At 40.2% G+C, this 26,889-nt stretch overlaps 2 protein-coding genes across 3 annotated transcripts; both read right to left on the reverse strand.

Annotated features, from left to right (window-relative positions):
- Window positions 1-481: 481 nt before the first annotated feature.
- Window positions 482-9,090, reverse strand: LOC139792776 (heterochromatin-associated protein MENT-like). Of its 2 annotated transcripts, XR_011724394.1 has the most exons (9): window positions 9,046-9,090; window positions 7,534-7,710; window positions 6,488-6,574; window positions 5,974-6,111; window positions 5,316-5,433; window positions 4,624-4,766; window positions 3,362-3,529; window positions 931-2,304; window positions 482-680 (listed from the first exon to the last, which is right to left on the reverse strand). XR_011724394.1 is itself a non-coding variant. In XM_071736573.1 (8 exons), exons 2-8 carry the CDS (start codon window positions 7,699-7,701, stop codon window positions 1,891-1,893), a joined length of 1,236 nt encoding a protein of 411 aa, XP_071592674.1. In that variant the 5' UTR covers window positions 7,702-7,710; window positions 9,046-9,090; the 3' UTR covers window positions 482-1,890. The 2 variants fall into 2 exon arrangements, 1 of the variants encoding a protein (XP_071592674.1); XM_071736573.1 differs by having other exon boundaries at window positions 482-2,304.
- A 3,648-nt stretch (window positions 9,091-12,738) lies between these two features.
- LOC139792775 (leukocyte elastase inhibitor-like) lies at window positions 12,739-20,331 on the reverse strand. The gene is made up of 8 exons (XM_071736572.1): window positions 20,235-20,331; window positions 19,082-19,259; window positions 17,680-17,793; window positions 15,887-16,021; window positions 15,365-15,482; window positions 14,848-14,990; window positions 14,118-14,273; window positions 12,739-13,211 (listed from the first exon to the last, which is right to left on the reverse strand). Exons 2-8 carry the CDS (start codon window positions 19,247-19,249, stop codon window positions 12,807-12,809), a joined length of 1,239 nt encoding a protein of 412 aa, XP_071592673.1. The 5' UTR covers window positions 19,250-19,259; window positions 20,235-20,331; the 3' UTR covers window positions 12,739-12,806.
- Window positions 20,332-26,889: the final 6,558 nt, after the last annotated feature.

A 26,889-nucleotide genomic window follows, 5' to 3' on the forward strand; every position in this document is an offset into this window, starting at 1 on the left:
TGTCAAAGACTTCACAGAAGTCCAGGCAGACACCATCCACAGCATTCCCCTCATCCACTAGGAGGGTCACTTGGTCAAAGAAGGAGATCGGGTTTCTCAAGCAGGACCTGCTTTTCCTGAATCCATGCTGTCTGGGCCTGATCCCCTGTCTGTCCTGCACTTGCCATGTGAGTGCACTCAGTACAAATTGCTCCATAATTTTCCCAGTACCAAGGTCAGGCTGACGAGCATGGAGTTCCCCAGATCCTCATTCCAGCCCTTTTTGCAGAGGGGTGTCACACTGGCAAACCTCCAGTCATCTGGAACCTCTCCTGTGCTTAAAATGAGCAGTTCAACTGCCTTGGCTCAATGAGTACAAATTTGCTAATTACAGTTTAATTTGATTTGGTATGTTTAGTAAATGCTTAGGATAACATGCTGAATAACAGTACTCTTGGGACTTTTTGAAGCATAGTGGAAATAAGACACCAAGTCTGTCATCTTTGTCAATGGAAATCATGAGCTGGTTGATTTGGAATGGCGAAAATTGAAACATGCTCCAGCGAGGTACTTTATGCAATACTCTTAGAGAAGCAGGTAAGTCTTTGTCCTGAATAGCACAAACATAACACCAAGTTCATTTATTGGGTAAAAGCTATATCGTGGTAAAATTATGTAGTAGAGCATCAGTCAATGTCTCACTGGTGTTTCTGTGAATACCATAAAGAATTTTTTTTACGGAGAGGGTGATCAGACATTGGAATGGGCTGCCCAGGGAAGTGGTGGATTCTCCGTCCCTGGAGATATTTAAAAAGAGACTGGATGTGGCACTCAGTGCCATGGGCTGGTAACTGCAGCGGGAGTGGATCAAGGGTTGGACTTGATGATCTCTGAGGTCCCTTCCAACCCAGCCAATTCTATGATTCTGTGATTCTATGATTCTATGATAACTACCTTTGCTGAGATACACTTAGAAGTTATGTAATCCACCATGAATCATTATGTAAATCATACACTGACCAATGATATAGGTAGCAAGGAAACCATGCAAATGTTAGCCAGGAAACAGGTATAATGTTAAAATAAAGAGGAAGCAGGTTTGAATTCTAGAGGTTTCAGGTTGCGTATCAATAAAATGCAGCAAGAAGCATGTTGCTCATAGTTTTCTTAACATTTTTGCTGGTTTGAACTCTCAGTAACCATAACCTACAAAGTTTAGAGAAATGAGGAAAAAAAAATGCAAAGTGATTAGAAGTCAGCAATTAAATGTTAAGGGCTGGACCATTTTCCCTCCATTCTTCTTTGTTTCATGAAGCTACAAGGGCAGGAGAGAATTGATGTAAAGCGTGTGTATAAAGACAGGGGAAGGTGATGGACCTTTTGAGATTTTTCTAGGTTTGTATTAAATTTTGTTAAACATTCTTGAAATTTTAAATGAACATAAAGAAACTGCATTGTAACATAAATGCAGATTTCCCAGTGACTAAAACAGAGCATATAGATTTCTAAAAGTTTTTGGTTTTTTTTCTTTCAGAGATTTTTTTCCTCTCTGGGAAATGCAAGGGGGTGAACTGCATTTCTCTTAAAATCAGCACTCAGCATGGGGCTAGATGATGGCCTATGTGCAGCAAGGTTTTGCAGCTCCACCTTACTCTTGAACAGCAAAGCCAGCAAAACTCTGCATTCTGTTTTCCATGGAGGATTGTCTCATTAAGGCCATGGAAAAGAGTAGTAGAGGAATGATCTTTGAAAATGGTCTCTGTTTGCTGCCTTACTTGGAGGAGGAAGAAAAATGATGTGCACTTTCAGTACATATGGCTACATGGCTTTAAGGAAGAGCTTTTAACTCTGCAGTTCACTGTTTTTCATCGAACAGTGAACCTTGGGTGTTGTCTGGGAGTAAGTAAAAACTCATTCTAGGGGAGAGCAGAATCTGCCAAAAAAGAGGATGGTCTTGGATTTGTTGTGTCTGATGAAGAAGTGGAAAGGGTGGTCAACCTTAAATTTCAGAGCACGTCTCGCAAATGCACTTGTTAATGCAATAATTACAGCAGTAGCAGCAGCTGCCTCAGTGCCTTCCTCATCAACTGCAACAAAGGACTTGTGAAAAACCTTGGAGATCTGCACATTACCCTTCTCAACCATTGCACTGAAATCAGCATTGCTGCTGAAGGCACTGTGCATCCCTATGCTGTTCAGATTATCGCTGAGGTCATATCTCTCCTCCATTTTGAACTTAGGTAGGTACAGATCCACAAGAGTTTTAGTCATCTTCTTGGAATCAGTCCATTCGGATAGCTTCTCATACGTGAGTTCTCTTTCCAGCTATCATTTAAGAAAGAGAAGGAATTTGATGTATGCAATGAAAAGAACAATTTATTTTCTATGAATGAATCAATTTTATGGCAATTTAATTAACCAAAAGAGCTTTAAATGGCAAACTTAACATTTAGCTGAAAGCACAAAATATAGATTTGTTTTACTGGTGATCAGAGGCAGACTGTGCAACAAACGTTTGAGTCTTAATACTGCAGGGTTTTGAGTACCACCTCTGCCAAATTCATTGCAAAAGAAAAACAGGGCACTCAGCACCTGCAGCTGCTATACCCTGAGGTAGTTCATTTCTCCTTTGAAGGCAATTACTAGGAGATTGCCAGCTCTGTGTGGGCTGGTTTGGTGCAGTTCAGTAGAAACAGGTGTTAATACTGCTAATATTGCCTGAGCAATTTTAAAGCAAACTGCTCCCAGCAAAAGCTTTCACTGCCACTCTGTGTCCTGCACACCATGTCTCCAGGGCTCAGCTCAGCTCAGCTCAAATAATGAGCAATGAATGGTATTCTTGACATCACAGATGCCAAGAATGTACCGGTCTTGCAATTGTAGTAACTAGAGTGGCAGACCTCATTATTATAGTAAATGCAATCTCAACAAAATCCTAGGTTTTAAGATGGCAAATTAATGTATGTGTGGCACAAACATCATGAGAACAAGATAGTGAGTAAAATTCCAGGCCATGGAGAAGAGGTGTGGGTTCCATGCAAGTTACCTCAGGAAGAGGCTGTGACTACTTTTACAGTACAGCCCCTCATGGATGTGCAGCGAAGGGAGATTTAAGCCCTTAGAGTAGGGCTATTGAAGAACTAAGCATCTGATTATGTACAGTATTTACTCTCTTCATTTCTTACAAAACTAAGGGCATTCAATGTGAAGGCACTTTCTTGGGACGTGAAGAACAGGGTTAGATGGGTATTAAAATAAATTAAGTCAGCTAGGAGATCAAACAGGATGTCCTCAGAGGGGGAGATCTGGATACCTTTTGTGGTTTTTTTTTTTTTTTAATGACTGGGCAGTGGTACAAAATGGATGTAGCATACTTTTTTACCTGTTCAAGACCCGTAGTGCTGTCTTTGATGTCATCAGGAAGGAGGATGAACATACTGAGTTCATGTTTCACATACGGCAACTCAATAATTTTGAAATTCATTGTTTCCATAATGAGAACTGAAAACGTATCTCTCATATGCATCATCTTCACAGGCTTGGTCTTGTTCTGTAAAATATTTCTTTGTAAGTTAGAAAGCATTCCTGGAAAGGAAGAATGACAATGACCCAGTGCAGTGGAGGGAGAGGAAACTTTTGTAAGCAGCTTTCATAACAGTGATTTGTTGTTCATTTTCTGAAGTTTGTCTTGACTGGACAGTATTGCCTATCTTGATGTTTGCCCCAGAATATTTTGTTGGGGGATTAACTGACTGATTTTCTTTTCTTCCCAGAAAACACACAGTCCACAGAGGAGAGAGGAAGCTAGTTAAAAATGTCTGCAAGGATTAGAGGGATGGGGCATCTATGTGACATGACCTTACAACTCTACAGCAGAGAAACAGCTATGGTTTCAAAGCACGAGTGCTGTGCAGTTTTTCTGTGGTCTTCTTTCTCTGGCAATAAAAACTAACTAGCTCATTGCTCTTTATGTCACAACCTTTAAGAGAGGATAACACTAATGTCTGAGCAAAGGGGTCCATGATGAGGGGAGTTAACCTTTATAGAAGTATTTAACCTTGCTTAACATTTAGGTCCCTTCATTCAATGGAGCAGCCAATGTATGATCGCTAATCAAAAGGCAGAAATTACAGTTGGTGAAAATTGCCCAAAGCTCTTGTCTTTTGATATGAATTTATTGACATCTCTTCTGGAAACATGACATTAATGTTTCTTTTAGTCTTGCTCATCCATGCACTCATTCAGGGTACCCTGCAGCAGCTCCTATATTTGCCTCTAGGTAGGCTGCACTGCACAAGGGGCCCAGGTACCATATTCACCAATGACATGGCAAGCAGTTTCTGTCCATGAGGCTTGGACTCTGGAAAGCATGTTTTTACAGTCCAGCCCTTTTACCAATGTTTTACAAAATGGTCTTAAGTGACTCTAGTGCTTTTGGAAACAGTAGCTGTTATCTGGAGCTTGTGAACATTTACCTGAGCAGCATCTTAATGTTGCAGTGAGCTGAGCACTGAGACATTTTGCTTTAACCAGCTTTTTACAGAGTCTAGTTACCAAAGGGATACCTAAAAGACTTACAAAAGATTTCAGCAGTAGCTGTTGTCACCAGGCTGTTTAATGTAAGAAGGATATTGGAGGACTTACCTTGCTCAGTCGGAAGGGTTGCAGATCTGTTTTTCCTGCCTGAAATTTTGTTTCCCATTCTGCCTTGAAGTAAATGGCATTTACCAGGATCAGCTGGGTGTGTTTTGCCACATCTTGTGAACTCAGCAAATTCTTGATTTTGCCTTTTAGAATTAAAAGAATCAGGCTTTACTTCAGCCTTGCACAGTGAGGACATGTTTTGATTGTTTTTCTCTCAGTTCAGCTCCTTAGTGAAAAATTCCATGCACAGTGCCTTACTCCCTAAAATACTCCCCTAGCATAAATCAGTCTGTTTACAGTTTCCAAAGCTGTTTGTCACCTTGTTCTCCTGCCTAGCTGAAAGGCATCAACTCCTTTCCAAGGTAACTGGCAAAGCTCCATGGCAAACAGCTGGAAATAGCCATATGATGCCTCTCCAGATGGTTATGCCAGGTGAAAGGAGGCCAGCACCTCTGACCAGTGCAGGATGGTAAAGATAGGAAGGCATCCCCACCACCTTGGAGCACACCACTAGGCAGAGGTGTTTTCACCCCGTTTGCTCCGCCTGTGGTACGTGAGTGCACTGCAGCTGAAGACCAGCTAAAGCAGAACACACCAGAGTCCATGGCAGTGTCACCAAGGAGCTCACTGAGATCTGGATCAGTTATTTGAAGCTGGTTAAATGCTGCTCTTTCTCTGTAAGCTCAGCTTACCCTCGGTTTGTTTTCCAACCCAAGCGTTGATTTCCTTTCTGGATTGTTCCGGTGCTGTCTTAAAGTTAACCTCCTGTGGCTCTGCTTTGTAGTAGTTCTTACTGAGCTGTATGTATCTCTGAAAAAAATAGGGGTAAAAACCAAACAAACAAAACAACCAAATAAAGAAATAAGTTCTATACCATGTTGGATTTTCAGTCCCAAAGAGAATTTGTTAGCTCTTGAACTTCTTGAGAGCTTTCTGGACATAGAGGACTGCAGGACCTTTCTTGTTACTCTCAGTTGGATTGTGAGTTAAGAGTTAAATAACTAAAAGACAGAAAAATTCCATTCTTTTGATCCCAGTTTTGTTTGGAGAAGCAAGTAAGGCTGTGCATATCTTGTGCATGTGCTTATTTACATCTCATTTACAGTTGCATTGAGGGTTCCAATAATAAAGCCTGCATGAAATGGAATCCCTACATTACAAAAGGCAATGCTTCCTTAAATACTTTGAGCACACCAACTGGTATTTCCTATCTAAGTTTATCACTGGAATCCAGGGCTCTTCTTTTGCAGTATTCAGGGTCAGCTTCAAACCTGTTCTATTAATGGCAAATAATTTAAATGAGAAATGCTTTTTGTACCTTCTCTTACTCCTCTCTGAGGTGTAACTTACAGGCAGTAATGGGAAATTTTTTTCCACATAGATGCGGTTGGCACTTCTCAGTGAGTAGGTGCTTCTGGGTTTGTTAATGGCAGTAAGGACCTCTTTGAAGCCAGAATGGGTGTCTTCAGCTTGCTTGTGCTCTGTGTCCTTGGAAAGAGAAGACATACATTCAGCACTTGCATTTTTCTATTAAGTTTTCAAAGCATGCTAAGAGCTATGTGCGTGGGAGAGGGATTTGGGTTCCTTTTTTTTCCCCAAGTTTATCATCACTGCAATTTGCAGGTCTCTGTTTATGACTGGATTAACTGATTTGCCATGTAACAAATCTTCCAGACATCCCAGTGACTTCTTCCAGCTTCTGAGAGTCTGAATGAAAGGAACTGAGCTTAAACCAGTTATGAATTATCTTGGGTTTTGCACTTCAAAGAGGGGTGCAGACAAGAAATACTGGACTCCCAAAGCTGTATCTGGACATACTGACTCTGGAGATTCTTTAACTTGGGATTTCAGTTGTGATAGATACCATTTTCCTTCTCTTTGGTTGTCCCCGAGAGGGTCTGGTCCCAGAAGAAGAGCCTTCATTCCCTACTGGTTGAGTGAAGTGAAGAACCTGCAAGCAGAGTTTACAAATTTAAGAAACAGACATGAAGGAACCGGTGTGGCTTAAAGACAAATGCACATCAGATGGCTGTCTTGTTTTGCTCCATGTGATAGCTCATTGTGCAACGTGCTGCTTTGGTACCTAGTCAAAGGGATGCTGAAGTTGTGGTATATGTCAGTCCCATACAGGAACAATGAGCAGCACTGTTCCCTTCCCAAAGCATCAATGCAGTGCTCCTGTCTGCACACTGAAAAGCTGAACCCCCCTCCCACAGCTGTTGGTCTCAAGAATAACAATGCATATGTGCATTGTGGGGTGCATTTGTGGGGTGGTGCTCCCCACAATAATGGTACAGAGGGACCTGAAAGGGAGTGCGGTGACACAGAGGAGAGTGCTGGGCAATGCTGAGCACTACAGCTCCCTTTGAGCCCCTGAGCCATCAGTGTGACCATGCAGCATTAGAGCATGGATTGAGTTGGACCATGTGGATCTGTGAAAACCCTCCTTATTTTTCTGCTGGACTGCCAGGAGGTTGTTTAAGGGAAGCGTAGATCAAGATAGAAATATTGTGGCGAGGGGAGACAAGGGAGGGTGTTGGGGTCTGCAAGTCTTCTGCCACTTAGTTAGGAGCTACTGGCATCAGCTGTTTGTGTCTCACAGGGAATATCCCCTCTGTGGCCGTATCCTAGGATCACAGGATAAAGTAGAGTCTGTAGGATAATTTAGAAGAAGTCAGGGTCAGAGACCTTTGTGCTCGGCAAATGATACCCACAAGACATTTTCTTTTACTGGAGAAGTGAGGAACCTGATCTAAAATTAATAAAATTTTTCATTCACTTGTTATATTCTCTAGTCTGCCTTGGTACCCTGTCATTGAGATGACAAGTTTTCCTATTTAACTCTAGATTTTGCAGCCAGTACAATAGCTAGGAATTTTATGGAGTGTATGCTTCATAGCACAAACCTACCTCTGCCATCTCTGTTGCTGTATTGCTGTCTGCACCCAGGTATGTCAGAGCCAGAGCAGATGATATACTCCAAGGGGAAAAGAAAATGTTTTTGCCCTTGTTGGTCTCATTCAGCTTGTTGAAAAGATCAACTGTAAACTTGCCAACTGATGCTGACACCAGTTCCATTGCTGCAACCTGGAAGGAGGCAACAGACAGCACAGGTACTATTTGAATGTTTAAAATGATGTATGCAGTGCAAGTTGGTGAGAAATGTTATGTGTTCAACACACTGCCTTGGTACCCACTAAAACCAACAGCCTAGTTGCATGCTGTATCTTCCACACAGATACTGTTTGCTATCTTTTAGGAGCAGCAATATATTTTAGGTTTTCTGTTATTCAAATACTATTTTCCTGGAATTGGAGGTATGTCCTCTTTTATGAAGCTTTGTATTTTCTTTGTATTTCTTTCTGCTTTTGGTTTTCATAAATGTGCAGATTTGACAGCTACAGGGTTGGGTTTTTTTATTTGTTTCTTTTTATTTTTGTCCTTAACTAATGATTTGTTGAAGTAATGTTCCCAGGGGAATTTAAAGTAAGTTTTACTACATAGGTTCGCAACACACCTGAGTTTCCCATTAATCATTTTGGATCTGTATATAATCGAGAGCTGATACTGAGGAAGTATTCAGGCATAATTCTTAGGCTCATGTGCTTTTCCCAGCCACCTATTCTGAGAAGTTTCATTTAAGGCAAAGCTGTTACTTGCATTTAGCTGGAGTTTTATTAATGATTTTTAGCTCCCACCCCTTCTATATGTTCCAACAATTTTATTTTCCCCAGAAATGGGCAGATTCCTTGAGGTTAGGAGTATTCCAGACTTTAAAATATCTGCACAGTTGTTTTCCAGTCAAGAGACCAGAAGATTTATTATTATTATTGTTATTATTATTATTATTATTAAGATGTATATCTATGGAATGGAGCAGCAGAAATTATGGGGCAATCTCTGTAGTATAGAGGTATTTATCAAGTGTTTAGTTGCCACACCACTACAGTTCCTCTGGCAGTCATTGTGCTGTCAGTAATAAATCTGTACTACAGAGTTATTTTCTTTCCTTGGAGAACTAGACCAAGAGAGCATCAGGATAGAAGTTTCTTTCGTCCACAAATGAATCCTCCTCTGAGTCCCTGGCCTGATAATGGGCAGTGCTGTGCCTTTGCAGAATGAAAATAGGCAGTTCCTAACCTGAAGTATGTTTAGTCATTTGTCAAACTGAAGAATTTAATTAATAGGACAGCTACTGCCCTAAAATTTTTTTCTTTCTTCTAATGAGTCCAGCCCTGAATTATAAGTTTTCCTTAGCTTCACGCTTTTTTTTTTTTTTAGGGGTTGACATCTAGAAAAACATGAGGCAAGAATAATGCACTATAACACTGGTATGTTATAATTCACCTATACAGTAACGCAAGACACAGATCACTTTTTAAAAGCATCAGAAAAGTTACTAAAATTGGTTTAGATATTTACCTCTGATCCTGTGAGAGAGAAGAGTCAAGTCTTGCCCTGAGTCAGTGTCCCGGTTTGGGCCAGGATAAAGGTGATTTTCTGTCTTGTACTTTTGCTTTTAGCTAAGTCTCTTGTAAGTAGCTGCACTTGCTGAAATTAACAGCAAGTTTCTCAGACAGTGTCTGCTTCTAGGACTGATAACACTTGATGTTTATAGTTACTGCTAGAGACTGGTATGCAGAGCCAAGGACACTGCTCAGCTCTGAGGAAAACATAAAGAGGTCCCACCTGCATCCCTCCTTTGGGGAGGAACGGACAAGATAGGTGCCAGAATTGACCAAACAGAGTATTCCATCCCATATACGTCATACTCAGTATAAATTTGAGGGATCACGAGGGCCAAGCCATGATTTCCTGTTTCCTGCTTCTGGCTGCCTGCCCTTTCTGCCTTTCCTGCTTCCATTCCTTCACCCGGCATCCTGGAAGGATCCCATCCATTTGTCTGCCTGTGGTCCTGATCCGTGCCAGCCCATATCTGTGTGTTCCTGCCTCCAGTTCCTGACTGCTGCCGACTCCAGGAGTCCAGCCTGGACTTTCCCAGAGCTGCCCTGCAGCCTCGGTGGTGACATGAGAGCTACTGGGGGGAAGGGGGGAGGAATGTGGTATCCATTTTCTTGTATATTTGTATATATTTATTAATTTTTCCTATTTATCATTACTGTTTCATTAAAGTTGTGTAGTTTAGTTTCCAACCCATAAGTCTCTCTCCCTTATTCTCTCTCCTTTCTTATCAGGGAGGAGAGAGAGATTAATAGAGAGCGTCTGTTACTCGGTTTAATTGCCGGGAAGTCAGGATCTGTGTGTGTTAAGCAATGAATACATTTAGAAATACAGTACTGCTTGCACCTCCCTTTCCTTCTCCCCTACATCCAGGTTGTTTCCATCTACCCAAAGCTCCTTTCTACCAAATCCTCAAAAGATCTTATGCAATATTGTCCTCCTTGTTGACCTTGTCACTTTTCAGTTTTAGATATTTCTAAAGGACAATTAGAATTATAATCTCAGTTTGCTGTTACACTACAGTAGTCTATTGATAGTTCACCCATTCAAGTGGTCTTCTAGTGTTGTGGAGACAACTGCTCAGTCATTTAAAATAAATGACTCTAATAAAAAAGTTACCCAACTAGAATGCTTGTTTTCATTTTGTGGGTATAAGCAGGTACTCTAGGCCTGAGTATTCCTTTCCTGCTTTGTGCAGCTGTGACTTCTGGGTTCCTGAATAAGCTTTGTCAGCATAAAATGTTGAGAGCTTAGGGACTGAATTAGACTCTGAGAGTCCATTTTCAGACAGAAGATAATTCAGAGCATAGGCAGAGGCAAAGCCACAAAGAGTGGCTTACACCATTCAGAGTAAGGAGTAGACACTCCTCTGGCTGTGTTGGTAGAGAAATATAATTGCAGCCCTGGATGGGAATCATTTGAGAGAAAACTTACAAAACACTAAGTTAGTGCACAGCACTTGCATGTAGTGAAGGAGAGCAAGGACTGAAACAACAAAAATAAAATGGAGCAAAAGAGGGTCAGGCTGCTGTTGGGTGATGGATGAAGGAGAAGGTGATGGCAACAGCTCTAAGAAATCAGGGGAACAGGGAAGTGGAGGAAAGGAAGGAAGCTGTACTATGTGCTAAACATTTTACTGCAAGCCTGATTACAGGAACAGTGTGGGTCAAGTCTTTAAAAAATGCAGAAAACAGTGTTGTGCAAGGTAATGAAGAAATACCCGAAGTTGAACAAGTGTTAGTTTTAGTACAATGAGTACTAAAACAAAACAAAACAAAACAAAACAAAACAAAACAAAACAAAACAAAACAAAACAAAAAAAAATCAGGATAGAATAGCTGAATGGTTAGATGGTGGGAAAGCCCAGTCCAAGAAAATCCAAATCTAAAGAAGTATGCTGAGAGTGAGCAAGCTAGCTGCCTTTGCTAGTCAAGATGCAAGGATGCCAGGTAGGAGGAGAAAGGGAGGTAGCAAGACAGAATAGGTGTTGACAAGAGAAGGAATCACGTATGTTAATTGAAAGAGAAATCCAAGGGTCAACCTTCTGGTTGGAGCAGGAACATCAGTAGATAAAGCCAGCCACAACCGTTCCAAGGATGGAAGGGTATTTCACAACCTTTCTGGGCAACCTTATCCCCTACTGTACTGTTCACCCTGGGGACAGGTTGTTCCCTAATATACAGCTCACCCACCAAGCTTCGTGGCTATTGCCACTTGGTAATGATCTGGTACTGCCAAAAGGACATTAACTCTGTCATTTTTGCAATCAAGCTTAAAATATTTGAAGGACAGAGAAAAGGTGAGTGATACATTCATTGACTTTAAAGGCCTGTGTGTGAGTCTGGATGCACGTTGCCATGGTTTTGTTCCTCCGAGGCAGAGCTCTCCTGTCTTTATTCCTGAGGCATACCAGAAAGTGCTTAAAGGGCTTGGCTGTGGACACCTGAAGCCCTTGCATTGATGAAGCAGACTGTGGCAAAATTGCACCTAAATACACAAAGATCCTGTGTCATGTTTCACAGCCTTCAGCCTGAAGGCAGTGGTTTTTAAGCTGTACAGGGATACAAGGAAGCAGTTCCTTCACAACACTGTTCCTGTGCTCCTTCCACTTTGGGGAGCAGAGCTAGAAGATCCCTGGAAGCTGATAGTCACATAGAAGAAAACAGAAAGGACTCAGTAACAGTCAGCAGTCTCCTCACAGTCACAAAAAAGAATCCTGCCAACCCAAGAAGAGATAGTTCTAGTAAGATGCTGGTAGTGTGTGGAAATCCTGGAAGAGACCCTGTCATTTGCTCTTTGGTTTGAATTCAGAGTTAGGACCATCCATTACAAATGTGCATGACTGATGTACAACACCAAGGAGAACACTCTTCTTAGGGGAAAGAGCTGTGACTGGCATAAATGTGGAATAATGGATTTGCATGTAATCTAGAAGGCACTTAAAGTAGTTAGTATTAAAGGCTTGATGTTCCAATATGATGTTACCCCAAACCAATGAAATAAGGGACAAAGCAAAATGACAAAGCAGCGCAGTGTTGGGCTTACAAACAATGTTAAATGCACAAAAGATTACAAAGAAGAAAGTTTCAAGGCACATGTGATTTATTTGCCTCCAGTTCTATAGTGCTGGTCAATATTTTCAAATTGCTGTGGGACAGAAATTAGAAAGCCTGTGTTAGCCCCTTTTCATTCAAGAAAGAAGCACAGGAGTCTGGAACAGAGAATTTTTTTTGTTTATTTCATTAGCTGCTGTGCCAGGCTGCAAAGTTTGTATGAAACTGTGAGCGTCGGTGAGGTAGCCCTGCTGAGATGAGCAGCTTAGCTAGCTGAAACCAAAGGAGATACAGCAACATTCTGCAGGAAGGAGTTTTTCCTATTTCTTTTCTTTGTATGTACCAAAGCAGGTGTGTTGGGATCAGCTTAATCTGTTCTTTGTTGTGAAAGTTCAGGTTCAGAAAGCACTGAAAAGAGGCATACATGTTGTTCTGTGCACAGTTTGGTACTTAGAGTGTAGTTCTGACATTCTAGGGTTCTTTGACCAGGAAAATGACCCAGAGGCATGACTCCCAGGTTATTTTTAGTGTGTGCTCTCTTCTAACATTGAGAAGTTTGTCAACAGTATAGAAAAACTAAGAAGTGCACAGACTACAGAGATTCTCTTTGTGGTGTGTATTTTGTTCATTATTGTTGTTACAAGAACCTGTTTAGTAATAGTCAAGTTTCTAGGGGGAAGAGAACCTCCCCAAGAAGAGGATGCTCTTGGTCTTGTTGTGCCTGATAAAAAAGAGGAAAGGGTGATCTGCCACAAAAATAACAGCAGCACCAAGACTTCGTGATGCCAGAGTAGCTGAACTGGCAGCTGCTGCCTCTGTGCCTTCTTCATTGACTTCCACATAACACTTGTGAAAAACTTGTGACAAAAACAATTCGCCAGTCTCTGACATTCCTGTGAAATCAGCTTGACCCTCAATGAAAGCATCTTGTATGCCCATCCTGCTTAAAGTAGATTTAAGGTCGTATTTCTCTTCTAATGTGAACCTGGGCAGATAAACTTCCACTTTAATTTTCTCCATTAATTCTGGGTTGGTCCATGCAGATAGGTTTTCAACAGTCAGTTCTCTTTCCAGCTGCAGTTAGTAAAGAAAGAATCAGAAAATTACAGAGCATTCAAAAATCTTTGCCTTCTCATTTCCTAAACTTAGAATTTTCCAAGATGTTTCAAGAGCACAAAAAAACAGTAGCAAAAGACCAATATGGAAATCTTTTTGAGCAGAAAGAAATATATTGCTCTACAGTAAGTCAGTGAAGTATTTTAACTGTTCTCAGTAATTACCAGCAAATATAGCAGGGTTACATAGTTGTAGAATAAAAACATCCCTGACAAGTAACAATAATTTGACTGATTTGCTTTTCAAATTTCTGTCTTCCAACATTTTAGAATTACTAAATAGAGTTTTTTTCCCACAGAAAAAAAATTTACTATGAGTTTATTATTCAAAGGCAGGATCAGTCTCTTTACAGAAGGTGGCAGTATCCTTACGTGTTAGCTCTGTGCAACCTGGAAAAGAATGGATGCTGTCCAATTTGTGGTTTGTTGTTGTTTTGTTTGGTTTGGTTTGGTTGGGATTTTTTTCCAGAATGTAATCATACCTGTCTGAGTTGGTACAGACAGTGAATGTCACGGCAACAGAGTTGCCTTTCTCTCCTCATTTTTCTTTAGCTGGGAGAAGAGTTACTCTTGTGTGGTTTGGGGCTCCTGTATCCAGGACTGATCAACGTTAGGAACCAATGTCAATTAGGAACAATTAGGAAGTACCAACTGCAAAGAGTGATAAATCTTGTCTGAGCTCCCAAGGTGTTCAAGATCACAATGCTAGATCAAGTTTGGGTTTTGCTTTTCCTTGAGCCTGATCAGTATCCACATTACTAAAAATATGTCTTTAACCTGGTCTTTTACCACAAACATGTATAAAATAAGTAAATAATCACATTCTTATTTTTCACACGATTTACCAAGTTCTCAGTTGCTTTACCTTTTTTAGGCCAGTGATGTCTTTTGGTAGCAGGATAAACATGCTGAGGTCATTGTTGACATACGGAAGCTCAAGAACATCCATCTGGACTGATTCTACGTAGGTCCAGTTAAATTTATCACTCAGGTACATCATTGGCACTGGTTTAGTTGTATTCTGCAACAAATCAAATCAGATGTTTGCCATTGGTGATCTGACTGAGCAGTAAAGGACTGAGTCAAAGTAACAGTGGAGTTTTATTGCATTCACTGTACAAGCTGCTCAGTATTTCCTAGCCATCCTTATGGCTCTAAATGGTAGGACACAGGATCTACAGATGACCTCTAGTCTTCTGGAAAGGCACTTGGGGGCTAGGCAGGCTCAAATGACACCTGCTATAGGAAGCTGTGTTCCACTCTGACTTGTCATATAGTTAAAACTGAAAATGTAAGGGATTACCCCTTACAATTTTTGTTCAGCTCTTTGTTTTCCTTGCCTTCAGAGACTGAAAGCTTGCTTCAGGTCAGCTTCTAACAATTTTACCTGTGGCTCAGTTACTATTCTGTATTACTATATGTTGCAGTCTTTCTGCTGAAGATGTGGTGAAGAAAATACACTGTATGGATTAAATTAAGTGGCTTCCATTCTGGATTTCAAATAGATTTAAGGGCTAACAGGAATTTCTCTCCCTCATCTTTTTTACTGTTTTTTCTTCCTGCAGTTTATGATGTAGGTCAGTGTTTTCCCATACCGTGTTCATTCTGAAAGGCCTTTGCCTGGTAGCTTCAGCTTCAAACTTTGTTGCCCAGTTTCCTTTGAAGTAAAGTGCATTTGTCAGGACCAGTCTGGTGAGTGAATCTACAGATCCAGGAGGCAGCAGATTTTGGATTTTACCTAGAGAAACAGAAGGACATTTACACACTTGTGCCATTTCAGAATAAGTGTTGGCCCTATTTCTGCAGATATAAAGTAGGGAAACTTTAAGTGCTGATGGAGCACACACATCTATCTTGAGATAGTTTGCAAATATGTGGTTGCTGGGGTAGTCTTAATTTACAAAGAACAGTAAGCTGCATTCCTCCTACATTCAGTTGGAAGACACTAATTTTAGTGAGGACTTGTCACTAGGTGACTGCTTTAGGAAAACTGATCTGATTTACCTTTCTGAGGTGAATTGTTTATCTGCCTTGGGCCCCTTGGGTACAGAGATTTTGTTCAGTGCCAAAATGGTTTCTTTTTTAGCTGGGAGAGGGAAGCCTGGAGCTTACCTTCAGTCTGGTGTTCAACCCTGGAGTTGATCTCTCTTCTGATTTCCTCTGCTGCTCCCACAAAGTCAACTGATTGTGGCTCTGCATTGTAATATTTCTTAGCTAATTGTAAGTATTCCTGCAGTGCAAAAGAGACAGCTGTCTTATGTTTGTTGCCAACCAAAATGAATACTAATAAATAACTAGTCAAATAGAGTGAGAGCATAATAAAAATGACAAAGACTACAGACACAATATTTTGGCAGAGGAACAAATTCTTTTTAGTGGAAATATACAATTTAAAAGCTTGCATTTAACCACATCTGCAAATCATCCTGAAATCAGGTACACATCCCATAAAACTAAATTTTTGGTGTTCAAAGCCTCAGGACGACTCTTGTAGAAAATATTTATATTGAGGATAACAACAGAATTTGCAAATGCAAAGAAAATATTTTTAAGTATATAGCTTATGGCATGTTGTCACAGACAGATTGTAAATTTTAAATGTCACCCCATAATCAGAATAAATGGCCTACCTACCTTACTGAAAGACAATTTTTTTTCTCCATATAACTGGTTGACACTTTTAAGCAGATAATTTTTAGTGGGTTGGTTGATTTCAGAGTTGAGTGCTTTAAATCCAGTATGGATATTATCAGATTTGCCAGTTTCTCTCTTGGAGAAAGAAAAAAAAAAAAAAAAAAAAGAAGGTAACTCATTTCTTCTTTCATGCAGTTCCATATAGAGTATTTCTATTAAGGTGATCTATTATCTGTATCACAACACAAAAGCTGTTGTAAACCAGACAGCTATTAAAAGAATAATTTAAAATTTTAAAATTTTAAAAGTTGCAGACATGCTACAGACACTGTGAGTGTCTCAGAATGCAAGTGTAAGAGCCTGCACTATGTAAAACATTAAAGGGTTTCTAAGTGGAGGTTGTGAAACTAAGTATATCCAGAAAGTGAGAGAGAATGTAATTGCTAAACAATGTTTAAAGATTTAGTCTAATTGTTTCTGAAGATTTTGGTGACTCTTTTAATTTATGAAATTCTAGTGTAATCATGCAATCATATAATCATGGAAAGGTTGCCCCTAAATTTCTTAATCTTTCTCTTAACATTAATATTTTGTAAATTTTATTATGTTGCAGTAATTGCAGTAAATTTATGACACTGGAGTAACAAGACTGAATGAATGTTGACTCAAACACTCTAATGAGCTCGAGGTAGTAAAGCTTTCAAGTGGTAAACTAAAAATCTGGACCTGTGCTGTATTCATCTTGTCATTACATTAGAATCAGAAACATGAACAGACACTTAAATTTCTAAAGGGTTAGAACAGTCCTTTCTCCAGCCCACAGCACTCTGCAATTTTTTACAATTCCGACAAGCATTACTCACTAGGAACAATCCCTCTCTTGTTCATGCAGTGTTGTTGACATAGCCCCCCTAAAATAAACCTTCCAGCCATGGGATTTGGCTGTGGGATGCAGCCATTAATCAGAAGTCATGGCCACTGGGGCTTTGTGGGCAGCCTGCAGGGAAATGGCTCACTCCCACAAAGAATAAGGATGATGGGAAAGAGCAGGGAAACGAGCTTGAAACCACCATGGTTGAATTGTCAGTGAGGAAAACCTGCCTTTACTGGCTCAAAGGGATTACATTTGCTTCTCTGCATTTTTCTGCTATCTTAAACTATGTATACTTTGTTATTAGGTGCCTGCCAGTGTGTGAAAGAAATTTTTCAGAAAGGTAGTAATTTCTGCTCCTCTAAGATTTAATGCAAGCAACTGGTATGCCTTGGGAAACTCCAACATGTCAGTTTATTTTGTTAACTAGTCAATGGAAATGGAGACTAATTGCTGAAGAAAGTTATCTAGCAAGCCTGGAAAAGTTAATACTCTGGGTTTTGTTTTCTTGATGCTGCAATCAAATGTGTGGGATGGCAGCTCTGTTCTTGTGATTAGCACCCTCAGGAAGGGATCATGCCCATGATTTGCTAAATAGCTAGCTATTAAACAGGAATAATTTGAAAAATAAATCCTTTGTCAGATCTAAAGGAAAAAGATCAAGAGATACATTGACAGACAGTGTTAACATTAAATTTCAAATTTTGCAAATTTGAGGTTAGTTTTTGCAATTCTACCTAAAAGGAGGAAGCATGTGGTAAGTATTGCATTTGGTGAGGATATGACAGGATGCTGTACCAATTAGTGGTATACACTATTTCTGAGGAAGGCAAACACAGAGAAATGTAAATGTGGAAGGAAAACATAAGCAAGTGAAGATGTGACCATGCCCATAGCCTGATCACTGGACTTGGTGAGGTACCTTCTGGAAACAGGCACATCGATTTGATACACGCTCTTCTGTTCTGGAATAGACTCGCATTTTTATGGTTGTGGTGACATTTTTGGCTTCTTCAGCTTTGTTAAAGTGAAGAACCTAGAGTGGAAAAAGCAAAAATAAATGCAATGACAGAAAATTATGCTGTTTCAGTAAAACCTTTCCAGTGATGCCATGGGGCTGGAGATGAACAGAGTCAAACTCAGATTTTCCTCTTGTGTCCAGTCCTGACTGTATATGAAATCTTTTGTTAGGCTTTGAGGCCCATGTCTACAAAATGACCTAAACATACCAAGCAGAGGGTTGCAGGGCTAAACTCTTGTGTAAATTGCCTTTCTAGAGACTGGAGTCACACATGGGAAGACCCAGTTATCTCCAGATGGAGTCTCAAACCAGAAGTCTAAATGGAGCACTACTGTGTGTCAGAAAGCAGGAAAATTTTGTGGGGAGTTTCATGCCTTAAATTCCTTGCTCTTGGTTTTTGCGCCTTTCCCGGGCTACAGAGGAATTCGTGAAACTTGAAAACATATTTCAGAAGACAGTGTGCCTTTTCCACACACACCACCCCCAACCACACATTCTTCCTAACAGGAGATCACTGTTTTCTTTGTTACCCTACTGGCCCTCTTTTGACCCATAAAGCAGGAGTCAGATCACTGCCTTATCAGATATCAGAAGATAACTTCTTCTGCCTTAGCAGATGCAAGATGAAAAGCCTCATCTTCTAGGTAGGAGCTGGGTAATTGTGCATTGGGGCTGTCCTCACTTCCATCTGCTGAAGGTAGGAACTTTCCACAAATACAGGTTAAGAATTTTAGTGATTTTTGGCTGTAAAATATATACTCCAAAGGAAGCATTGTAATCTTGCAGTGTTTCTTCTATGATCTTATGGGTGGGGATTTGTTTAGCAATGTGAAAATGTATCATAGCTATAGAGGGGAGAGCCTTTTAGTGAGGGTTAATTTCAAAAAAGATGAAATGCAAGATGGGAATTGTCTGTGGCAGGGTAGATGGAGATTCAAGGTCTCCCCCTCCCTGATGAGTTTACAGGTTACTGAGCTCTGGGATAAAAATTCTTTATTTCTGCTGGTGAGGTTTAAAAGGAGTCAATGTCGCTAGCACCACTTTTCTAATTTGTTGGGAGCCTGTTTCCAGAGACTATACTATTTCTTTGACCTTTTCAAGAGGAGAACTGGTTTATTCATTGCAGTGCACATCAGGGGTGAAATGTGAGCTGGCGTATATTTGTGTAGATTTTTGGTCAGAGTAATTTTTTTGCTTATGGCTTTCCTCTGTTCCGTCACAGTAAATTTCTTAGAGGAAAATAGAGGATGTTAGCCCAGGAGATCAACCCTTTCAAACAGCTACCTTTTATGCCCAGACTTACCTTTGCCATCTGATCTGCAGTGTTACCTTTGGCTCCTAAATAAACAGTAGCCAGGGCAGATGAAATACTCAAAGGGGAGAACAATATGTTCTTATCACCATCTTCCTGACACTCATGTTTAAAAAAGTCGAGAGCAAAGCTTGTGTTTGCTTTATTTAAAGTTTCCATTGTTCTGAACCTGCGTAGAAAGGCAGAAAAGATGCTATTAGTGAACCACTAATTATGGCTGCTACGTGATGCAAAGGCTTTTTAAAAATAATTATCTATATAAAGAATGAGAAGGATTAACTATTATAAAGTCATATAGAATGTAGCATGTTCTGTTTCACTGATGACACTAGCTGGCATTTGGGCTAGGAAAGAAGTAGCTTCCAACCCTCTTTTGTATTTGTTCACCAGGACATTTATTGCACTGTCCATTACAGCATCTTGCAGTGATGGTTGATAATGTTATTCACCAGTGACTAGGCTACAGGATACTGAGAGACTGTCTGTTATGACATTTTTCATTCTTCAGTTTCTGCAAGAGCCTTTTGTTGCTCATAACTGTAGTGAACACATACTCTGATGACAGTCACGGTCAAACTATACTTCTAGGACAAGACAAAATCTTCCAATGGTTGGGCAAGCACCACTCCACCTATTGCATGCTGAGCATTCTGAATTCCCTTTTTGGTTTTACAGTACTAGCCCTGATCCTAGCTTCCCAGTTCTTCTGCAGGACAAGGTTTCCATATTCAGTAGACCACAAATGCTGCTATTTGTCATTTTCATTGCAGGTTTAGCTGAGAGCTATAGTCAGGGACTAGGAGTTATTCACATTGGTATAGGATGGCCTTAGAATAAAGACAGCCTGTGTCTTGAGCAGCTTGCAGACCAGAAGCTGACTGAAGAGCACAGTAACAAATTAGCTGACTGAAGCAAACACAGTGATTCTTACTCTGCTCTAGAACTCTGTACAATACATTGCTGTTCTTTCATATTTTTAAGACTTCCACCTTGTAGACCATGCCCGTGCCATCTTAATAAATTCCTTTCCCAAGGATTTGTAGTTTCCCATTTCCATGCTCCTTTTTTTTCTATGCATTTGTCAACAAAGCAATATCATCCAAGAGTTTATCAAATAAATAATCTCTAAAAATCATTACAGTACCTTGCCTTGTGCAGGGAGGAACACTGCTGCTCCAGACGTCTCCAAGGTTTCTGTGGTTCACATGAAGGCTACGGTGAGTTTATAGTGTGCCTGACCAGTCCTACAAAGGTTCTTATGACTCACGACTGTGCAATTTGTTATGCCCTGAAGGCCACATCCCTGTGGAAGAATTGAATCATCTCAGAGTAGGATGTGATGGTGAGAATGATACTATATAAGACCTTTACAAAACTAACTCCAGAAGTTTTTCTATAAACATTATTTTGGCAACAGAATAGTAACAACTTGAATGCACACTACTTTAAACAACCTTTATTTTGTGGTTTGGAGTGTTGTTTTTTTGGTTTTTTTAATGCAGTTGCTGAGCTATTGATTTTATGATTCGTGTAATAAAAATTGTTTCTGAGGAACAGAGAGAGAAAAGACAGTGACTTCCTATGTGTAAGTGTTTCTACTGTCCAATTGAGAAAGTATTTGTCACTACTAGTGGGTTTCTTTATCTTAGAAAAATGCATTTTGGTTATCTTAGAGAATTCTAAGAATCTGCAACAAGGGAATTGCCACTGTGATAGTGAAGGTTGAGAAACAGGCACCAGACCCTTGCTTTTCTTATCAGTAGTAACATCACTAGAACCTGGTGTGGGAGTAAGATTAGGCTTAGTTTTCCTCCTGCTTCTGTTTCCCCACCATAATCTGAAAGCTGTTGTTTGACCAATGTAGCACCTCAGAAATCTGTTCTTATTTTCTATTCCAGAAATGGGTATTTTGGTCAAACCCCATTTTTCCATCTGGTCTTGGCTACTAAAATACCTCCTTCCCTAATTTTCCTTGCAATCATGCTGTCCCTTCTCCTGCTGTCCTTTCATATCCATCCATCCCCACTCTGACCCCTAACTCAAACACTCTGTGTAGTCCTTCCTTTGCCCTTTATTTTATCCTTCACCCCTCTGCACTGTTGATAATAACAACTTCAAAACCTGGGTAGGAGCAGCTCACCTTGCCAGGGCTGCCACCTTGACACTGGGAAAGGGTCCTGCACAAGGTCTCTCTCCTTGGTATAAGCTGCCTTTGGAGGGCTTTCTTCTGACCTGCTGCCTATGATCATACACTTAACATGGATTAAAATTGTATGTACATCAGTGGCTGGCACAGAAGGTCCTGAAATGAGGATTATCTGCAAAATTTGGCATAGGACATTGGAGGACACAGCTGCAAAGGGTCTCTAGCCAATGGTGAACCTTCTGTATCACTATAATTTGGCAACCAAAACCTTAGTTAATGTTGCTTTCCTAACTGTGAGGAATCTCACAACTTTAATCAGATGGTATTTCCCTCCCTCCGGGTCTTTTGAAATTGTAGCTACACAAAACCAGCATGAGTTGTAATTAGATGTATCTATGTTTTCCAGAGATCAGCATAGCGTAGGAGAGGTGCTCACAGAAGAATTGATTGCTTCCATTATGGCTGGGAAAGTTGTAGTCTGTTTACATTGGCCTTAAGTGATTACCAAAGCCTAAATGATTTAAGTAATCATTGCAAATTTAGCTATGTTGCTGAACAAGTGATAGATACACTGGATAAGCTTCATCCCTTAGTGCAATTACTGTGAATTTTTTAGTTTAAAAGCAGAGGTGACTTTTATTTGCTGACTTATAATACAACTTGCTGCTTTACAAGAAGTGACTTGAGTGCAGAAATGCTGGGTTAGACTGAGTACAAAAACTTGTGCCTTTGTAGAGGTGCTTAAAAAAGTTACACCTTTTGAATGGCATGTCCGCACATCAGGAAAAAAAAAAAAAAGCACAGGTAACTAAAATTAAAAATATACTCATCTCAAAGGACAACATATGTTAACTCAATGTGATGATTTAGTAATGTTTTCCAATATCCTTTTAAATTAGCACCACCAGAGAACATGGCTCAGTGGGGTGTGCTCCTGCTGACTCAGTAGCTGCGGTGCTCTCGCTCCCACTGTGTACCAAACCAGCACAGCAGCACAGTAGGAGATTTGTATTTGTATTAATAGTATTTTTCCTGTAAAAAGTGAACTTGTGGGCTGTAGTCATTCATGTTTCCATTTAGCCAGGACAAATATTGGCAGGACATCAGTGCTCTGCCCAGATCTCAGCTATATAAATGCAGTTTGTTTCCCTCCAGTTTCAGTGTAACTTGGCACAAGTCATTGTGACTTTCCGGCACAGTGTGTTGCTCTGTTTGCCAGCACCTGGATTCAGGAGCAGGTGAAAGGATTGGTGTCTGAGGAGAACATTATAAACTGCTCTGTAAAGGCTCTTTGAGAGTCATCACAGAAAGATGGTATCTTCTGTTTTCACACAGTCTTTTAGGATACAGTTTTCCATTGCTGATTTTCATGTTCATCAGTAGTTTATTTTAGCTATCAACTCTGAATAGCTCTTGGAAATCTGGTTTAATTCAAAAGTAACATGTTCTGCATTTCAGGTAGATCAAAAGGAAAAGTGATGCTTGAAGGAAAGCTGTTCAGTTTACCTGGCACTGTCAATATGTTTTTACCAGTATAAGCACTGTTTATTTGCTTGGGAGGGATTTAATTTGTGGTTCAGCCAGCAGAGTGCTCTATTCAAGTTTTTGGCTCATCCAGAGTAGACCAGTAGGCTTTAAACACAAAATTATTTAAAAGTTCCCCAGCCTTTACAAGGGACTTCAGGAGATACAAGAAGCATGGAAAAGAGAGGCTTTTGAAATCTGACCGTGTTTTCATTTCTTTAGAGGCCTTATGAAAGTTTTTATAAATCTCTGTGTCATTTAAAGTTAAAAGCTGTCAGGAGGGCAAGTTTCTCACACAAACTGAGAAAATAGTTGGGGTGCTGAGTGACTTAATACATGACCTTTTCTGTGTTAAGGAGGACACTCTTCTGGGTGATGCCTCTGTCACAGTGAGTACAGAATGAGCTTCTCCTAACCTTGTCAAATAATAATAAAAAAAACAATACGCATCACCTAGACAGGTTATAACAGATTTTGGGTTGTTTTATGGTAGATTTTTATGTAGGATAAGTTTGTATCATCCTGAAATCTCAAATAATTTTTACATTTAAGAGAGATTAGATCTTTGGGTATCTTTTCTCCCTTTAAAGATTTGGTTTAGAATACACGTGTCTTTATTTTGAAACACAGCAGATAGGTATCTCTTGTGTACCTCCTACAAGTAAGTTTGCAAACCTTTCCTTACCAAGCAAGCTTTGCTGACATACTCTGGCAGTATTTAAAATCTAATGAGTTGCCAAAGGGTGTGGTGAGAATCCTGTATAAATATTACTGAGGCTTTTTGCTCCACACCTGCAGAAAGTAAAGGTGTGGTGAAATTTGATAATACTGGCACAGTTCATCATACTTGGCTATTAGTCCTACATGCTTTGGCTTAGACACAGTAATTAATAAAGACAGTGCTTGTCCTGAGAAATTCAACTCTGTTAAGGAGTGAAACACTTCTGAGAAAGGTCTGATCTCTATATCTGAAAAGCCATAGCTGATCTGTTAATGACTGTGCACACTGTTTTCACATATGCGAGGGTGCAGTTTTCCTTTGAATGACTCAGGCAGTGAGCATTTTAAAGCATCCCAGGTAGCAGTTATCATCAAAAATACGAAGAGTGGCCTGAATTTTTCAATCATGATACACAGCACTGCCTTATGAGTAATGACATATGTGTGCCTTGGACACACTTTAGCCGAAACTTGTCATTTTTCCGAGGGAACCTGTCAGAGGGTGTTAACTGTACGTCAACTGCACAGCTACTGAATCAGAATGATCCCTGCTTTGTGTTAATGGGAGTTTCCCAGCCCGAAGTGCTATAGTGCAAGATGTGCCATGTTGTGGAATGAAGAATGTGAAATTCAAATCAATGTGTCTTCAAAGCACGTTTCTAAACAAGGGTGCATCCTCAACAGCAGCCTTGGGCTGATGTGTGAGAGAATGGTATAGAGGGAGGGCTCTCTTTAAAGAAAACCATTTAAACTTTAACTGTGCTTTTTGTACAGCTCAACTGCAAATATTCTTGTCTGGTGGAATGACCTCAAGGCAGTTGGTATTTTCAGAAGTTTCATCAGGAGAAATTCCCCAGCACTCAGGGGTGGAAGTGTACTGGAAATCCCAGCTATTCATGGACCTGTTTGGCACCTGCTGGCCATTCATAGTTTCATGCTTTTAAGACTGAGCTAAACTACCTGGTTAAGTGCACATAAAAAGACAGTAAGCCTTTGTCTTAGGAGAGAATAGGCCCAAAAGTGGGGCTTAGAATGTAATTTTCCCTTCAGACTGACAAGGACCTTGAGAGAGCTGTAGTGTCATTAGCACCACTTGAAATATGTCTTACCAATGCCACTGCCATTGCAAGATTCTTTCACCTTTCCATCTCCCATGTCCTTTGCCTTTGCACAAAGGAGCTCAGTCTCCTGAAACCTGAAATCTTTCTACATCGTTCAAGTTAGCAAGCTGTTTGTAGCAGTGACCAGGTAGAAATTAATGATATGATACCTGACAAGTAAGACAAAATTATTTCATATTCCTTTCTGCTCTCAGAAGACCTATTTTGTTCCTCAGGCTTTTGGGAGAGATGCAAACAAAAGTGTGAATTTTCAATGTATTGCACTGAGGACCTTCTTTTAAAATATCGTCTACTCTTTACCAAAATGTTTCCAAGGTCTTTAGAGTTGCTCTTTTCAGCTGTGATTCACCTGTATAAAGATCTTCATGGCTCCAGTATATTTTGGACTGGTATTTGTGGCTCTTTTAGCTCTTTCAAATTCAAAAGTGTAACTCTCTTTGGGTAGTTCAGTGTGACTGTCACTTTCAGCTGCTTTAGACTTGTCTTTCTTCTTGGTCTACCCCTCTTCATTTTCTACAATCTCTGGCTTTATGTTCTGAGGCTTTCTTAATAACCCTTCCTTATGTGGTTGCTAATTCCTTGCCTGGACACATAGAGAGACTAAGCTAGTGACCTCAACTAATTTTGAATTTGGAGGTACAGAGGCAACTTCAGGCCGAGGAAAGTCAGCAGAATACGTGCAAGGAGAAGCAGAGCATTTGTTCTCTGTCATTGGAAGGATGGGCCCTCACCCCACCTACTGCAGGTGCAGCTAAGAGGCTGCAGGTGACACAGCCTGATTGCATGGCAGATGATGCCCCCAGGCAGCAGGAGTGGCAGCACTCTTCTCCCACTTGCTTTCTTAGTCCCAAACCTTCCTTTCCCTGATATTTATCCTCTTAGAAACAAGCCCTGTCTTCTTCCCTCGCTGCACTGAGGAGCAGATAGAGATTGCTGAAGGGCATGGAGGATAAAGGTGAACATGGTGAGAGTGGGGTGATTAAAAACTTGGGAAAAGGGAGTTACTGGAGAGCAGTGAACTGTGCCCGAGGGAAATGGGGCAGAATGAGAGAAAAATGTAAAGAGGAAAGAGGAATTGCTCTTACACACAGCCCTGTGGAATTGAATTTAATGATTCCTCCTCCATCCCTTTTGTTCATCTTTACTTGCCATATCTCTGCCTTCATTACAAGAACCCATCTGACACTATGCTCCTTCTTCATATTGGCCTCTTATCAGAACCACAGCATTGGAATTTTACCTGTGTAACCAAGAAATCAGCCTTCTACCGTAAGGATCTGCTGACCTCCAGGATCCTCTTCTTGATATCTGGAAGGTGCCACTAATAGAAAATCACTGCTTTTAAAATGTGTGTTGCCATCTAACATTTAGAAAAAGTAGTAAAGTGTTGTGTGATTCGAAAAAAATTAAAGCTCAAAATTAATTTGGAAGGAATACCATGCAATTGTGAGCATTTGCTCACATGACAAGAAAATTAGACCATATGGTATTACAGTCTTTATCTTGTGATATATAAAAGTATAACAGTGAGGAAAAGAAGGCCAGGTACAAATGATAGTACACTGATACCCATTTACAGCAACATGCAGATAAAGTATAAATTATGCTATTGGGACTAAAAAATATATGTAGCATAAGGCTATGTATTAGTACATCTTTGTACCTACGTATTTGTAAATGATTTTAGGAAATTGCTGTTCACAGGGGGACTAAGCACTACTTGGGATTTACAGAGATATTCTGTAGACCTTGGTTCAAAGAAGGCTAAAAGTGAGGAGAGAGACAGTGAGAGCTTTGTGGGCTGACCATAGGGGAATGAAAATGAAGGAACTGGTAAGGCTCATTCTCACATGTGGCCATCTCTCATTTGGTGAGAGAAAGCTAAGCTGGCTGAATGGCTTGCACTACTTCTACATTAGTGAGATTTGTATTTATGTTTAAAATTAAATTAACCAGAGGTTAGTGGATTCTCCAGCCTTGAAGATCTGCAGTCAGTAAAGCAACCTGCTACAGCTTTGAAAGCCAGATGACTGTCAGCTGCCCCCTCAAACCCAAGTTACTCACTAATTCTATGAACTTCAGGAAACCAATCTTATTCAAATAACTGATTTTTTTTTTCCCAACTGAGCAATATTACCTAGACTCATATATTTGAAGAAATAGGATTGGAATAAACAATAGAGGCCCTGGTTCAAATTCTGCCATCTCAATGGAAATTCATTACATTAATTACCTTCCTACTTTAAGTCTTCAGGACAGTGAACAAGTGTGGTCTTGTATCTGTGCAA

This window comes from Heliangelus exortis, chromosome 2 (genome assembly GCF_036169615.1).
Source record: "Heliangelus exortis chromosome 2, bHelExo1.hap1, whole genome shotgun sequence".
NCBI classification, from domain to species: domain Eukaryota; kingdom Metazoa; phylum Chordata; class Aves; order Apodiformes; family Trochilidae; genus Heliangelus; species Heliangelus exortis.